This window comes from Diabrotica virgifera, chromosome 3 (assembly GCF_917563875.1).
Source record: "Diabrotica virgifera virgifera chromosome 3, PGI_DIABVI_V3a".
In the NCBI taxonomy this organism is placed as follows: Eukaryota; Metazoa; Arthropoda; class Insecta; order Coleoptera; family Chrysomelidae; genus Diabrotica; species Diabrotica virgifera.
The window spans coordinates 120,992,605-121,011,156 of NC_065445.1; the positions used below are offsets into that span (position 1 = coordinate 120,992,605).

At 34.6% G+C, this 18,552-nt stretch overlaps 1 protein-coding gene across 5 annotated transcripts in view; it reads right to left on the reverse strand.

Moving 5' to 3' along the window:
• Positions 1-18,552, reverse strand: part of LOC126882057 (A-kinase anchor protein 200-like) — a 640,814-nt gene that overhangs the window by 6,580 nt on the left and 615,682 nt on the right. For all 5 annotated transcript variants that reach the window (XM_050646875.1, XM_050646876.1, XM_050646879.1 and 2 more), the window contains 2 exons: positions 16,008-16,385; positions 8,647-8,706 (listed from right to left, as the gene is read on the reverse strand). In XM_050646875.1, the coding sequence (XP_050502832.1) occupies positions 8,647-8,706; positions 16,008-16,385 (438 nt within the window). The remainder of the gene's footprint in view (positions 1-8,646; positions 8,707-16,007; positions 16,386-18,552) is intronic.

Here is an 18,552-nt window from a genome sequence, read left to right on the forward strand (position 1 = left end):
TTTAAACAATAACAATTGTTTTGTATAAATAATTTTAAAAATATCGTGGAATTCATCATTTTACTTTGATCAAATATGTTTCTATTTTGTTTTTGATTATGCTGAATCCGAATATGGCATTGCAATTTGAAAATTCTTATACAGAAGCTCTTATACAGTATGTCTGCGTAGCTAGGAACCACATGGGAAACTTTTTTATTATCAATTGTACGAAAAAAAGGTATTCTTCATAAAATGCTCTGAATAGTCAAAAAGCTAAAACTCAACCAACATATATGATATTTTATTAATTTTATACGAGTTATGTCAAAAATATGAATTTCGTTCAATAGTAAAGTACCTTTATATTCCAGAATATCAAAAAATGCTATTATGAAAAGTTGTTTAAAATTAAAAACTATGTTTTAATATAAAATTACATCATTCTGATCGAAAAAAAAAAATTAATTTTTTCTCAAATTACGAATTCCTATTATCATTTTATTACACTTATGGTAACTATTTTATCAATTTCACGAAAAAAAGTTATTCTTCATAAAATATTCTACCTGGTCTAAAATCTAAGATACAACCATCAGAGATCAAACTTTTTTAATTTTATACCAGATATGTAAAAAATATGAATTTCTCTTAGGAGTTAAGTGCCTTTATTATTCACAATATTTTAATTAGAAGGATGTAATTGAACACTAAAACATATTTTTTTAATTCCAAACAACTTTTCTTAATAAAAGTTTTTGATATTGTGAAATATAAAGGTACTTTACTCTTGAGTGAAATTCATATTTTTTGACATACCTCGGATAACATTAATAAAATTTGATATTTAATGGTTGCATCTTAGATTTTATATACGATACAGAGTATTTTATAAAGAATAACTTTTTTTCGTAAAACTGATAACAAAATAGTTATGAATAGGTTCCCAGTTACGCAGACATACTGTATAAGAGCTAAAGAAAAAATTTTTTGTTGAACATTTATTATTTTTGAAGCTTATTATTAAATGTAATTTAGGTAAGTTTTACCGAAAAAAGTTTTGATCACTTTGTATAAACATTTTTTTAGCTGGTAATTTTCGATTTTTGTATTACATTGTTGTTATCTTTCTTAATTTTCTCAAATATAAATAGTTTATTTCATTTCCAAAGTAAAATAATTTAGTAGATTTTAAAGACTATGTATATCCTAAACTTTACAAAAGCACTTATAAAACTGTAATAAATCTGTTCAAACTTGAGTAATACCGTCTTAAATTGGTGGTAATTCTGTAAAACTACGAAGTTTTCAAAAATTACATTTTTTGAGACGTCGTATCATTTGAATTAAATTTTTGAGATTTTTTTTGAATAAAGCATCGTTTAGTAAGATATTTTAAAGGTAAGTTGAGCAAAATTGAGAGTTTTATAAGAAAAATTGTATTAGTCACACATTTTTAAATAATTTTTAAACAAAATTCATGGAAGTCTCATTTTCCGCCCACACCGTATTTATGCCCAAACATTTTATTTATTTTTATTATAACCATAAGATAGCTTAATTATTCTTTTTTAACTATTTAGAATGGGAAATAAGCCACAATATTATTAAAAAATGATTTTTTATTAACGTTTCGACGCCCAAATCGGGTGCCGTTGTCAAAATACAAAATACTATTAATATAAACAAAAATGTTGTTGCTTAGTAAAAAAATTCTTCTAATAATTTATTTAATTTGACTCATTTATATCGGCAATTCAGATACACATGATACATTTTAAAGTAGAAGACTTTAAAATGATATTGCCAATATTTATGAGTTGCGTTCCTGGGACGACTTTACTGAAAGATAGTTCATTCGATTACATGAAATCAACCCCAACTCAAGAATATCCGTCACAAAAAAATCATAGCATGTGATCTGTCTTTAAAAAGACAACCACATGCAACGGTGACATTAAAATTCTCGCGTTAGAGATCTCATAGTAAATCAAGAGGGAAAACCAGGAAAAACCTCGTGATACTATCCCGACATCGTAAGTATTTGGTCTTACATTTAATTTACTCTCAAAATTAATACCAAATTCTGACTTTACTTTGTATGGTTTTCCCTCGTGATTTACTATGAGATCTCTAACGCGAGAATTTTAATGTCACCGTTGCATGTGGTTGTCTTTTTAAAGACAGATCACATGCTATGATTTTTTTGTGACGGATATTCTTGAGTTGGGGTTGATTTCATGTAATCGAATGAACTATCTTTCAGTAAAGTCGTCCCAGGAACTCAACTCATAAATATTGGCAATATCATTTTAAAGTCTTCTACTTTAAAATGTATCATGTGTATCTGAATTGCCGATATAAATGAGTCAAATTAAATAAATTATTAGAAGAATTTTTTTACTAAGCAACAACATTTTTGTTTATATTAATAGTATTTTGTATTTTGACAACGGCACCCGATTTGGGCGTCGAAACGTTAATAAAAAATCATTTTTTAATAATATTGTGGCTTATTTCCCATTCTAAATAGTTAAAATTGTAAAAATGCCACAAGAAAATAGCTTCAGAACAACATTAATTATTCTTCTTTCATGTCCAGTTTGTAAAATTTCATTTGATCCATTAGTTAAAGAATTACATTAAAATAACTCAACCGTGCACTTCGCCGTATGATAGTTTACAGTGCGCCAATGTTTGCGAGAAGGGCGACTTTAGCGTTGTAAATAAAAAATTATAGAAGCCACAGATTTAATTTTAGAAAAATCTTTATATACCTAAGGTTTTTTTTTGTAGAATTTTCTGATTTTTTCAATGGTCAAGTCACTTTTTTTCTAAAAATTATATTTTCGGAGTTACTTAAAAAAACATCTAATTTCGTAGTTCATTTGTTTAATAAAAAATGAAGCACCACTTCTCGAGTAGAACTTTTTGATATGTTGTTTATTAAACATTTCTTAATGAAATTACAAAAAGTTCTATCTTGTTTAATTTTTTCCGAAGTGAAAATCTATATGCACTCCCCCCTAAATGAGTAAAGCGTATAATGGAAAGATACATCAATAGTTATAAAATAAACAGATAGAAAAAGAAAATCATTAAGGAAGCAGCCCTTATCTTACTTAATGAAGAAAAATATGTAGCAAAGAAAAACCATCAACAGAATGTAGTAGGCTCGGGTTACCAATATTAAGAGATGAACTAAGCAACAGGAATATACCAATAAATTAATACAAGGTCAGAGACATACACAAGTTATATGCACATAATAGATAAACTCAAAAGAAAATCAAAAGCCGAATAGAAAAAGCTATCGGTATAAAAATGAGAAACCGACTTTGCAACCTCGACCTCAATCTTGGCCTTCGAGCTAGAGTGACACACTATTAAATATTTTCAGTGCTGCTAGGAGTAGAGGCATGGACGTTAAGTGAGACTATGCTTAGACATGAACAATAGTAACTAACACTAGTCAACATAAGCTTAAACATAGTCAGAATTGTGGAGATTTTTAGACGGATGAAGCAAAAAACACCATTAACGGTCAATAGAATGAAACATACGTCAACTGGAATATTTCTGTCACATTCTGAGGCGCTTTGAACAATATACTTTTGTGTCTAATCATGTAGGGAAAGAAGCACGGTAAACCTGGTTCTGATTTTCTTAAAAACAAAGAAAATTATTGTGAAATAGACCAGATTAGTATTTATATCTGCTGTTAAGACATGATATCCAACGATCAATAACCGAAATAGAACTACAAGAAAATATCTTTTAAAAAGACAAAGGAATTATTATTAAATAGATAGAAAATAATCTAAACATAAAAAATACACAAGGAAAAAGGTTTCCTGTAGTTGGCTGTATACCATGTAGAGTGGAACCTCGATTATCCGTCTCTCTATTAATCGTCACCTCTGTTAACCGTCAGGGTCCATACCTACATAAGTTATATTGACTACATTAGTCATCAATTCATTTTGTTTGAGCATTGCGATGCGATAAGCCAAACGAAATTCGTTGAAATGTACACGTGCAGTTATGCTACCACCGCATTTTTTATGTAAATAATTTTTGTTCTTAATCAGGGCTCTGGATTAAATTTCAATTTAAATAGGTGATAAAAATGATACGGTGCTTTTAGAGTTCTATTTTTAGAATTTCAAGCCGAAAATAAAAATGCACAGCACAATAATTATTACAGTCAATATCTGTGTGTCACCATAATTAAATTTGATTCAAATTCGAACATTGATTGTGTCACTTGGTCGTTTGATCAATTAAGTTTTGTTAATGTTCTGTTAACCGTCTTTTCGATTATCCGTCATACCCTTGGTCCGGTGCCCTGACGGATAATCGAAGTTCCACTGTAATACAAAAAAAAAAACAGTAAAATCCTGTATAAAAGTTATATTTAAAAAAAACCCTCAAAAGGGCCACATCAAAATCACATAACTAGTTTTCGACTGGTTTACCAGTCATCATCAGTGCTTACCTAAAATGAGGTTATATTCATGAGGTGAAAATCAGGTTATATTCATTTTAGGTAAGCACTGATGATGACTGGTAAACAAGTCGAAAACTAGTTATGTGATTTTGATGTGGCCCTTTTGAGGCAACTTCAATTATCGATTTTAACCTGTTTCACCTATACCATTATAAAAAATTTTGTCTCAAAATCTCTCCATGAAGTCACTTCATTTTCTTTGCTTTCAAACCACAAAGCAGCTCCGTCTTTTAGATGGCTTCTTATAATTTCTTTGCAGTCTTCGAAGTTCTGCATATCGGGGAATTTGTTTTTTAAGATTTTAATGAAAGGTACCGGATGTCGTTTACTAATATCCCCTCCAAATTGAATCCTGCTATCATTAGAGCTGTATACAATTACTTCCATACGGTCTCCTCCTTTTTGACATTTTCCTATCTCCTTCAATTTTTCTTCCACCTTTTCAATTTTCTGTATCTCCTCAGCAATCTGGTTTACCTCTTCCTGCATTTTCTCTGAATAAACCTTCATATCTTCATATTTTTCAATTCGGTTTTGAAGTTTCAAGAAATTTTCTTCTTATCGTTTCATGATATTATCTCATTTTGTTTTCCCATCTGTTCATTTTGTTGTTTTTCAACAAACATACATTTTAGCCAAACAATGCAATTAAATACTTTTTTATGAAAACAGAAAATATGTTATATTGATGGAACTTACAAAGTTATTTAGCTTAAAAAAAGCTGATTTTAAAATTTGTTGGGTGTTGGTCAACTAAAATAACAATATTATGTAGGTACAAGAAACCGTCAGTCATGGATGGAATGCATTAAAATGCATTTTAAAGGGGTTAGATATCAAACATTTTGCCGGACCCCCCTTCCGCTGGAGGGTAAACCCCCTTGACCACCCGGTAGGAGCCCCCAGATCACGTTTGCCCCGGGGCCCCCAACGTCGTACTTACGGCCCTGCCATGATGATTGCCAACCTTCGTCGCTGAGATGGCACTTAACCCTCGGATGACCCAGGGGGTAAATTTGGACGCCAGCGTATGTTTTTCTTTAATAAATTCAAAAGTATTTTCAATTTTTAACTCATTATTTTTTATTTGACTTTAATCATTCTAGATATCCTCATATTTTGAAATAAAAAAAATCCCTATATGTATTTTACGAATAAAAAGTACATTCTGAAGTTGATGTTTAGTAAAATACGGTCTATTACGTGGAATTCCAAGTAGTTTTACACTGCGCGTTATCAAAATCTATTTTTAGACTGTGGTGCCTGTTATGTACGAATCATGACATTCCTGTCTGCTACAGTTAGTCATTATTATTATTTCCTGGCGTATATTATTATAGTTTCTTAGTATTTTGTGTACATATAAGATATGGCCCGCAAATATCTTACTGAGGCTGAGTTAAAGGAAATTGTTACTGCTACCGATTTTTATGATGATATAGAAGATGAAATAGTATCAGAAAACGAGGATGTATTGTTAGATGAAGATTTAAATGCTGAAAACATTCATTCTAGGTCATTTTTGACCTGGGGTCATTTTTTACCCCCGTTGGTCATCCGTGTAACAAAAAAAGGTTGTTCTGAAGCTATTTCCTTGTGGCATTTTTATAATCAACTATTTATAATGGGAAATAAGCCACAATTTTACCAAAAAAAGATTTTATTAACGTTTCGAAACGTTAATAAAATCTTTTTTTGGTAAAATTGTGGCTTTTTTCCCATTATAAATAGTTGATTATTAAAAAAAGGTTGGTCATCGGAAGGTTAAAGAAGAAGAAGAATCTAAACATCGGTATCGCCGATGATATAGTCATAAAAGCTGAGGATCTAGGAATGGCAAGACATAGAACTCATTGATACATATACATAAATACCTAGAACATGAAATAATGATAGGATAAATCAGACTCATGAACTGAAAAGAATCAGTCTTGGTCGGGCAGCATTTGCAAAACTGAGAGAAACTTTTAAAAGTGAACAGCCCACATGCCTGAAGAGAAAAGTATTTGATCAATGCGTTCTCCCAGTGTTGACATATGGATAAGAAACGCTTACCTTAACAAAAGCCTCAGTTAACAAACTGAGAGTCACAGAGAGAAGAACGGAGCAATACAAGTTAGGAAAAACTCTGCAAGACAAAGCAAAAAAAAAAACGAAGAGATCAGGAGAAGAACCAAGTGACTGACGTCATCAAAAGGATTGCCTGACCAAAATGGAGATGGGTAGGTCACAGCTAGAACGACAGATGGGCGATGGACAAAGAGGTTATTGGAATGGAGTCCAAGTAAAGATAAGAGAAGCGTCGGTCGACCACCTACACGATGGACTGACGATTTGTAAAACTAGATGAGATAACACGGGGTTGGACACACCAGGAAGAGGCCTATGTTCATCAGTGGACTTTTGAGGCAGGATGATGAAAGGAATTATTACCATTATTCAAATATACTCAGTGGCATTAGAAGTGTTACACCCAGAAGGAATCATTTCTTGAACTTAATTTTTTGGCAGCACAATGACTATATTTAAAGCATGCTATGATAACAATATCAATGTTTTATCTTTTATAGTTTTTGTAAAAATAAAGTTTTATCTTTAAATTTTTTTGTGAAAAGACCCATTTATGAAGACCGGTTGGTACAGAAATTTTTAGTTATTTTTCCTCAGTCTAATTGTATTCAGTGCAAGAATATGCCTCGAGTTCGAAGACACCAAAATTATCACCATCTTAGCAATTTTGACAGGGGTAGAATTATTGCCTATAGAGATATGGGTTTGTCGTATTACGAAATTGGTCGTCGTGTTAATTGTACGGCAATGATAGTTATGCGAGTGTGTCGTGTGTGGACAAACGAAGGTAGAGGAACACGAAGAAGACCAACTGGTCAACCGAGGTGTACCACAGGGCGTCAAGATGGGCGCTTTAGACTCCTGGCGCTGCGTGACCGTTTTGCTACTACGCGTCAAATCGCTGACCAATGGTTTGGAGTAGAAGGTAGACTTGTCACTCTACGTACCCTATACCGTAGCATTCGAGCCTTTGGACTGTTTTCATTCCTCCCACGACGAGTGCTTCCTTTGACGGTCCACTGCGGACCACTGTCATCAACGTTGGAATTGGTGCAGAGAACGGCAGCATTGGGTGACAGAATGGCATAATGCAGCATTCAGCGATGAATCGCGATTTTGTTTAGATATGCATGATGGTCGTAAGATGATAAGACGCCGCCGTGGAGAGGGACGAGATATCGGGTTTGCTGTTGAGAGGCATCTACATAGGACAGTTCGAGTAATGGTTTGGGGTGTTATTGCCTATGGTAGCGGATCACCACTTTTGTTTATTCGAGGCAGTATGACAGATGTACGTTGTTGATGACATCTTACAAACCACTTTACTGCCTTATTTAGACGGCCGTCGAAACGCCCTTTTTCAGGAAGACAACGCGCGTCCCCATATTGCTCGTCGAACTATGGACTTTCTCCAAGAAGCTGGCGTTAATTTTTTGCCGTGGCTATCCCGTTCACTGGGTTTAAATCCTATCGAACATGTGTGGGATATGATGGGGAGGAGACTGTCCATGTTGCACCATCCTCCACAGACTCTGGCACAGTTAATCCATGAAATTCAAGTTGTTTGGAACGAGGTGCCTCAAGCAGACATCGATCATCTCATTTTGTCAATGCCTAGACGTATACAGGGGTGCTTTTAGCTAGGGGGTCGCCAAACACATTAGTTTGTTTTGATTACATGTTAATAAAAAGTTTTGCCAATGTTATCGTTTCATTCTTGATTAAAATGTACCATGTTGCCAAAAAATTACGTTCCAGAAATGATTCCTTCTGGGTGTAACACTTCTAATGTCACTGAGTATATCTCCCATGAAGATCTAATGTCAAAAATCAATTCCCTAAAATAGTAAAATTGAGAGGGGTAGCTTCAAAATGATCCCAAAAAGCCGACACCAAATCGGTGTAGCTAAATCCTTCGTATTTAAATGGACCTGTCCAAAGTGCACCAGAGCGCTGACAACTAAATACAAATGATAATTCGCACACCGACTCGGCGCTGGCTGTCTGACTCGGAAACCAGCGTGCACTATGGACGCGCCCTTAGGTGTGATTCATGAAACTAAAAATATTTCTTAGCCTAAACTTACCGCAGGAGCAGCCTTTTCCCCTTCTTCTTTTGACGTTTCGCTCGGAGCTACAGGAGGTACCTGAAATATATCAAATAGTTTATCAATATTAATAATATTAACAAACGACGAATTTCTAAAAGAAAGTATTTAATGAACACATATTATAGACCAAGAGGCAGCGCTGAAAAATCTCTTTGACTTTACTAAATCTAGATTTTTCACAGTTGATTACTGTGAGTGTGTGGAGAAACATACTGCGGTTGGTCAAGCGAAACGTAGAACAGGGTTTACTGAGAGGGTATCAAAGTTGCTTTCCTACGAAGGTAATTAACTCCTTTTACTAAGGCTGAAAATCAGTACACACATTCTAAATTAAATATAAATAAAAATTATTATAGTCGGTCAGCTGTATGACGGGACAGAGTTTTTTTGAAAGGTCTAATTGTATACTTGAAAAAATATTATTTAAGTTTTCCTCGAAAAATGCAAATTTTTCCCATGATTTGGCTTTGAATATTTCAAATTATGCATTTGACGGAAAAATCTAACCTTTAACATGCCGTATCTCGGTTTCTATTGGTCTTACAAGATATTATTGGAAAAGAATTTGGTTTGTGTTACTAAAAGATACAAATTTGATATCTACAGTTTTTTTGATTAAATGCATGTTTTTCGAGGTATTCTCAAAAAACCCTCTAAAAAAGTCGATTTTTTCGTCGAAAAACTGTTATTTTCAAGCGCGAATAACTCAAAAAATATTAGTTTTACCCAGAAAATGTAAACAACATTTTTTTCTTAGAATCACTTTTTCCATCGAATTACATGGTTAAAATGTAATAAAAAATTCCCACCCCCGAGATGGGGTAGCAACCACCCCCAAAGTTTTAGCGTATGATAGCGGCATGATATAGAAAATGATCCTTGGACTATTCCCTACCTTCTGTGAAAATTTCAAGTAAATCCATGCTGGACGAAAAAATTTCGAGCCAAAATGCTTCATTTCCTCAATCGACTATTGGGGCCGACCGACCGGCTTTGTCCCGTCATACAGCTGACCGACTATAATAACTTTTATTTATATTTAATTTAGAATGTGTGTACTGATTTTCAGCCTTAGTAAATGGATTTCATTACCTACGTAGGAAAGCTACTTTGATACCCTCTCAGTAACCCCTGTTCTACGTTTCGCTTGACCGACCGCAGTATGTTTCTCTACACACTCACAGTAATCAACTGTGAATAGCTTTAGTAAATTCAAAGAGATTTTTCAGCGCTGCCTCTCCGTCTATTACTAAAATATTTTAAGGTTTTAACAATTTATGTAATTTACTAAAAAAATCTATTTGGTTTTCTAAACTATTGATTTTAAGGAATAGACCATGCTAAACATAACTTCGGAAACATAATTTAGATACGTCGCTGTATAGTACAACTAACATCGAAGTTGTGTCCAAGTATATTATTTTTTCTATATATTACGCAACTTGTAAAGTGTTGTTGACTACATTGGGCCTCTACCTGAGCATACTGCTGCTTACTAGCTAAATTTTAAACTTAAGACATTCGTAGCCAATTTTTACAACTTGTATATACTTGCTACTATGTTTCTAAGCAGAAACAATATGTTTTTCTTCTTCTAAGATGCCGTGCGTTTCTGCGTAGGCGTCCACTGTATATTGTCTTGTCAGGTGAGATAGTCAGAATTTAATTATTCTGTTTTTAGCAGCATTGCGAGGCATTTAATAGCTGTGAATATCTGTCCATAATAAGGCATGACATATTTTTACAGCCTCTCTTAGGGTAAGAACAGAATAAGTGGGTCGCGGTGGAGGTGGAGGTCGCGGTCGATGTCGATATCCATGTAAAACAAACACATTGTAGTGAATTGAAGAGAACAGAGCAGGTAAGTCGCGGTGGAGGTTTAGCGCGATGCCATCCAGGAAGTTTACATCGATGCTTTTGAAAATAAAATGAGTTTGTTTTACATGGATGTCTACTGCGCGGCCTACAAGGATGCTTCCCTGTGATTGGTCCGTTCGAAGCCATGTTGTCATTACCTGCGCTATCCGATTTGATACTTTTTATATAATCCCTTTTTTGTATTCAGTTTATTTTTGAATTTCTAAAGTAATTAGTAAATTTTTGAAATATGAAGGAGGATCTGATTATTTACAGCTGACATTTCATCACTATCATCACTTGACTGACACATCGCAAAAGCAGAGTCTTTTTGTCATTCAAATTTCATTCGACTACTTCACTTGATAGTGGTTCTAGCTCGACTGACAGCGCAGGTGACCTCCTTTCTATGTCCTGTCGACATCGACTGCGACTTAACTAGTAGCATCCACCGCGACCTACACCTCCACCTCGATCTACTTGTTCTGTTCTTACCCTTACCCTTTAACGATTACCAGTTGCTGAAAAGTATAGTTTTCCTCGCAATATGTGCCCTAAGTATGCAGTCTTCTTACTTTTTACATAATCAAAAAGTTCCCTATACTGGCTTTTCTTAAACTTCCTCATTTCTGACTCAGTCCGTCCATGATATTATAAGCATTCGGCGAAGGCACCACAGCTCAAAGACTTCAAGTTTGTTAATCGATCTGGTCTTTAATGTCCATGCTTTAATTCCGTACAAGAGAATAGACCAAACGTAACACTTTAGAATCTTGTATCTCAGGTTGCAATACAATTTGCGATGAATTAGAAATTTACAAAGCCTCAAAAAAGCATCTCTGGCTTGTTCTACTCTGCTCTTTATTTCGGTCTCAGGGTCAGCCAACAACCCAAGTATTTAAACTGCCTGACTTGTTCAATTTCTTCTCCAGCGACATATATCTTTGTATTTGGGTAATATGTTTATTTTACTAGAAAAATAGAATACTTTGCAATAACATACAGTTGGACATAACTTCAGTGTTTATGAATTGGGTTTTTACTAATATATAGAAGTGTCGAGACACTAAAAAGTTGGCCGATTCATATTTCTACATAGTAAATATACATATTTTGGTGAAGAGCAATATTTAAGAATAAAAACCCAACTTGGATATGACCGGAGTCTTTAGTTTTGCATATAGTACCTAGACTAATACCCTATCTACATAGGAAATTATAAAATTTTTGAGAGAATTCAAAACATTTTGATTCATAATATCAAGAACTTTTACATCAATCGAGTATGCTCAACAAAGATCTTTAACCAACTTCTGCTATCATCAACTATAGAGGTTTCTTGAATGTTTGGTGTCATTCTGTAGAAGTTGCCAATGGTATATTGTGTATTTTTCGCCAACTAATTACAATACTGTTATTCTTTCCCATATAGAAATATAGATCACTAACTGCAGTGACTCATCAAGTAAGATTGTACATTTTCTATATTATTGGTCATCATATCTCACAATTGCCAGTTTAACATCGGTCTTATTCTTCTAAGATTTCCTGAAAACATACTTGTGAATAGAGATTAGCAATAATAATATAATACATTCTTCTTTATGTTTTACTTGTTAACTATAACTAGTTTCTTCATTTAAGCCCTTTCTTGCACCAATATCTAAGTTATTGGTTATTTTATTGTTATCTCTTCATATCATTATCCATATGGTCCAACGGTCTTATGACAAAGTCTTGTCTGGCCTTAACTAAGAAGAAGAGATTATATTATCCATGCTCTTCTGTTCGAGCAGCCAAACTATTTTAGTGGACTGTATCAACTTTGAATAAGGATAATTTTTGTCTGATCTATGTATAAAACCAACCTAGAAAGTCTATGAATATGTTCTGTTAAATATATTGGGTTAAAACATGTTTACTACAATACCAGTCCATTAGCTCTATTGCTATATTGCAAAACATTAAAAGACTACCCATTGCACACCACTGCACACCTTTGGTATTTACTGGATAACTGAAAAAATAGATGAAAACTAAGTAACTACATATCTAAAAAATTTAATAATTTTTTTGTTTCATCCAGTTAACACAAATTTGCAGCTGGTGCAACAACTACACAGGTACTAAGAATAAGGCAATCACATAAAAATTAAAAAAGTTTAGGAAAACATTTTAGGGTAAGAGGTTAGAATCATTCGGGTTAATTGAGGTTAGGTTAGCACAACTCAAACCGGTTATATACTTTGTGTTTGGACTTGCATTCTGAATATGAGACAAAAACTGGGTAGCAACTAGGTACTATGTTAATCTTTGGCGATCAAACAACAGACTAATTCTTGTTGGAACACTAAGGCAGACATGAACAATAACAGTGTTCTTTCGTGACTTCCGAGTTATATACGATAGGGCGATATACATTTAACCCATCGTTGTAGATTTTATAAAGAAAAACAGATTTTTTTCAGATCGTAAAAGGTACTCTTCTTGTAGAACGATATACAATATATTACATCCTTTAGAGTTACAAGTGAAGGAAACAACCAAAAATGGAGTATGAAATAAGTATGCCCCGCTTAGCTATGAATCCACGAGCACAGTATACATAAAAAGTAAACAAAAAAGAGAGAAAAATCTACTAATCAATTTCATAAGATTCCTCTTCTTCTTCAAGTGCCATCTCCTCGAAGGAGGTTAGCAATCATCATAGCTATTCGGACTTTAGAGACGGCTGCTCTGAAAAGTTCATTTGATGTACATCCGTACCATTCTATCAAGTTGCATAGCCACGTTATTCTACGTCTCCCCATGCTTCTTTTTTCCTTGAATCTTTTCCTGCATAATTAGCTTTATTCATCTTTCTCCAGAATTCTTCTATACATCCACAACTCCAATGATTCCAGTTTTTTCATCGATGCCGCATTCAAGGTTCAAGCTTCCATTCCATAAAACAAAGTCGAGAAAACGTAGCACCTAGCCAACTTAACTCTTAGGTCCTCAAGCTAGCTTCAAATCTCTTGTGCAGAGCACTTTTTCCATTTTGTTAAAATTTTCTCTAGCTTTTTCTATTGTGATTTTAATTTCCTGAAAGTAATCATTTGTGGAGTTGATCACTGTTTCAAGATATGTATGTTGGTCTGGTCTACTCATTCGACGTTGGTTACGTTTATGAGAAGATTCTCGTTATTTCTTTGAGTTTTAGATATTCTCATAAATCTTCGTCTTCTTGACATTCATTTTTAGACCGTATTCTTGTCCGTAGATGTAACTAAAGTGTGACAATGTACATTTTTCTATTATTCAGTATTTTTATATATTTTAAAATTGTGTATTTTGTATAATTTATTCTCGAAGATTATAACAATATTACTCAAGTAAGAGAAGCACACGCTAGATACTACTTAACGTACCTTGGCGAAAGAACATCTCACTTACTTTGGCGGAGGAGCACAAAATAAGATTTTTTAATATATTATACAGAAGCATGTTGGGGATGTTCTCCTTTATACTGCCTCAGATTTAAGATACAAATGAGAATTAGCATGCGAGTAAATGACGATTTTGAAATTTGAAATAATACCTAAATGGAATAATTGATAATAAGTAAGGCATTACCAAAGATGTAAAAGAATTAAAACAAGATCCTATCTTCAGAAATGCTAAGATTGCTAAGAGAAAAAACTTACGTAAATATTTATTAACAATTATAATGAAGAATGACATCTCAAAATACAAAATTTAGCGATGGCTTTTAAAACCCACAAAACAAGACAAACAGCAATGGTTTTTAATTTTTTTAAAATAATCATGGAAACTGTAACCAATTTATTTTCAATTGTTACGTTACGGAAATGGTAGGTAAATTTCAAACTCAGTCATTGGTTAATCAGGGAAGTCACGAAAAAATGCTTTTGTTTGTTTCTAGGTAAAATCACCTGTTTTAGTGGTCCTTCTTTCAATGTCAGCGCGTCTTCCTCGCTTGGAGAATGCAATCCATTGGTGTTCCCGTTAGTGAGGACGGGAGGCGGGAGAGGAACAGAGTCGCCAGAGGAGACACAATCAGTTGCTATTGGCTCGGGTACTGACTCTACTGGAGGTAAAGACATAGGTTCGGCGAGATTTTCAGAAACTGGCTCTGGAAGAGAGGGTAGCGATTCTGTTGAGATGTCTGGTAACGAATCTGCAGGATCGACCACACGGTCTAGGATGGCTGATGTTGGCGGAGGTAAATCATTGGGAGATGGTAAATCTACTGGAAAATCGTCTGATGCAGATTTTTGCTCAGTATCATCTACTTTAGATTCTTCTACGCTTTCAACAGAAGATACCGGTATATCCGGTAATGATTCTGGGATAGCAAGACCATTAGAAGATTCTTCCGACAGTTCTGATGGGGGAAGGATCTCGCTAGGAACATCTATTAAATCTGCAGTAGAAATTGCAGTTTGTTCCTCATTTTCACAAGGTAAAGCAGGTAAAACTAAATCATCTTTAATTTCCAACGTTTCTTTGTCTTCTGAAACATTATTAACTGCATCTAATTCAACTGTCTTTGGCAAAATAGAAATAACCGGTTCTTGCGAAGGAAGACTACTGATACTTTCAATGGGTTCAGTCTTATTTTCTGAGATCTCAGAAGCAATGTTAGTGGGTTCAGACTTTAATTCAGGTTCAGACTTTTCGTCCTGTACCTCTGAAGCAACAGGGTTAGAAATTATATCTAATTCTACGAGGGGTTCAGATTTTGGTTTTGCAGTTTCCACAACTAATTGTTCTGCAATAACTGATTCAGGGTTTTCTGAAGCGGACGGTTCAGTAATTGACTGTTCTGAGGATAAATTTTCTACTGAAGGTTCGGATGGTGCAATTTCGGTATTTTGTACCTCTGTCTCAGGAACTATATCTTTAAGCAAATTTGTTTCAGCAGATTGGGGTTCTAACGATATTTCAGACTCTACACTAGTTATTTTAGATTCAGAAATTGAAGATTCGGCTACCGGTATTTTTTCAGGAATATTTTTTTGTTCGGGTTCAGAAAGTTGAGGATCTGGGAGTGATGTCAACGATTCACTAGCTGCTTTAATTTCAGAAAGAGAAGTTTCTGATATTGTTGGCTGAGATTCGGATTCTTCTGTAATTGACTTTATAATTTCAGATTCAACAGCTGCCTTAGTGGGGGATTCTATCACCGGTACTTCTGTAGAAACACCTGATGCAGATTCAGGCTTTGTGGCTACCTTAGTTTCGGAAGACTTTTCTGATAAAATATCGGATTTTTGAGAAATTTCAGTGGGAAGTTTAGGATCACTATCTGTAGGAGTTTCAGACTTTACAACCTCTTTAGGAGCCTCTACAGGGGCGGCCTGTAGTAAATCGATTTGAGTAGTTAAAATGTCAGCTTTAGTGGATTCGGCAAAAACGGTTACCGAGGATGGAGGGTTAGAGGATGGCAAGGGTGGTGGGAGCTCCTCATTACGCACCTCTTTGGTTTCCTCAGTTGGTGGATTTATGGTAGCGGGTTCCTCTTGTTCCGGGGGAGAGGGAGCGGATTCAGTAACGGGTTCGGGGACTTTAGGTGATTCTGCTTCTTCAACAGGTTTAGGTTCCTCTGCCTTGGGTTCCTCTATCTTCGGCTCCTCTTTTGCTTCCTCTTTTGCAGGCTCATCTACCACAGGTTCCTCTTTTTTGGGCTCTTCCTCTACGGGTGTAGCGGCTTCTGTTTTGGGTGCTTCGCTGGCGATTTCATCTTTTGATGCCTCTCCGTTGAGAACTGTAGCGGCTTCTGTGGATTCTGTGGATTCTGGTTTCTCAGTTTTTGGAGATTCAGCTGTGGGAGATGTGGCTGATTCATCAACGTTCTGTAACAAAAACGCAAATGTTAAATATATCTATTAAATAAATACAAAATAAACTAATGCTGATATAGCTAAGAAATCGATAAGAAATTTTTAACAGCCATAGAAATTAAACGTAATTTGAGGAGGCTCTGAAGTTCAGCTTTGCATAAAGTAGCACACGACTGTTTAGACTTGATATTGTCAAAATAAAGGTTGCTTACATACGTACATTTTGTAAACATTTTTTTTTATTAAATTTAAAATGGTATCCAACGGCAAAAACCAGTAATTATTATCGAATATTAATTCTGTAATCGCAAGTATCAGTATTTATTTCGTAAAGCTGACTGATTTTATCATTGTGAATTAGTGTTTTAAATAATTGAAAATTCTATGCAGTTTTCAGATGTATTGGAGAGTTGCAAGGACAAACTGGAAATGACATCGTTCAAACCTACACCTGAAAATATTGAAGCTTTTTTTTTGTTTTAATGGCATGGACTTTATGTCAATCAGCTTTGATTTTAATTTTAATTAGCTCAATTTTAATTCAATATTTGGACTTTATGTCAAATATTGAAGCTATTCAACATCAAAATCCAAAAACATCTAACAAACAAATTTGTTATGTGGCGCATGCAAATTTATTTAAAAAAGTTCTTAAACTATCATGCTAATAAGTTACTAACGTTTTCAAGAACTAGTTCCAATGAATTACTAAAAACCCAAATTCATCAATTTTAACATAAATAATAAAAATATCCTAACAGAGTAACTGTTTTCTATGAGGGGTTGGTTCTTCTAACATGTTTATTCAGACAATAGAAGCCAACATTTATATCAACTGGATTATGAGGAAATAAAAATGGACATATACTCGTACATTATTCGTCAGATTCGTTCTGTAACTACTGCGCTCCCTAATCCCGAAGAGTAACACCATCAGGGAACCATCAGGAATAAGGGATGCATGGTACAGGGGAGAAAATGTTGCCTTATGCAATGCCTCAGAGAATTAGCGTGTAGTATTAAAGTCGTAAAGGACATATCTTACAGATAATTATAAATTCAAAAATAGTAGAAGTGTCAAAAATATTATATCGCAATAAATATTATTTGTTCTCAATATAAAACTGGAGCATACGAATACGATGTGTGTCTTGTTTCATAACATTTCCGTATACTTAAAGTCAACCTTGTAGAGTCAGCAGTTTTGTATAAACACATTTGCCCTAATAACGCGGCGACGTCTAATACAACTTTGATGTATAAAAGGGAAAACATAGAGGAATCGGGTCACTCAATAATAGTATAATAGTAATCTCAGTTACGCGTAGTCAACGATATCACCGATACGGATTCAAGTAAATCGCGGTACGTCATACGTCTCCATTTAAGTACTAATACAAATCATTAATTATAACTTGTAATAGTACGTCACCAATAAGGATGTAAAAACAGACTATATGTATATGATCCCTCCGCACCCCAAAGATGAGATCCTGAGCTAACAGGAGAATGGCTAACATGGCAAAATCCTCAGATTTAGTCGACTTACTTTTCCATCACATGGCGATCCTACCAGAATCATTCCACCATAAGCGAACTGTATCGGACTTAGCATGGCGCACTACCATGCCTGACAGTATTTCGCTCAAACTATTACTTTCCCAAATCGTGGGAACAAATATGGACAACGATATGATAAAAGAGATTGCTCAGAATAGGATTCAGAAATGTGTAACTCTTCTGAGCTTCTAAATACAAACACAACGAGAGCGATTAGGGACCAGACTCCACTCGCAGATTCTGTCTGCCCCAAATCCTCAGCCAGAAGGTATACTGAGAGGAACAGACTATGAGTCAGGATCAAAAATACCTTTCTAGAGTTCAACAAAAGATGATTAAAATTGGGCAAAAATGGCTGCTGATTGAACCTCGTTTTCACATAGTTCACAAGGGGTAAGGAGAGAATGGAATATTATAGTCTACGAGAAATACTGAGCAACATAACGATTAAATCAAGACATAGCAACATCGTAAATGAGATCAGGGATATTGAATAGTTGATTTCTGATCACATGGTACCCATATATAGGCCTTAGGTACTTGTCCAAGAAGACATTTGCCCACGAGATGGATGCGGCATAAGAAACTCTCGACCGAGACTGCAGGGTTATACCTGGTA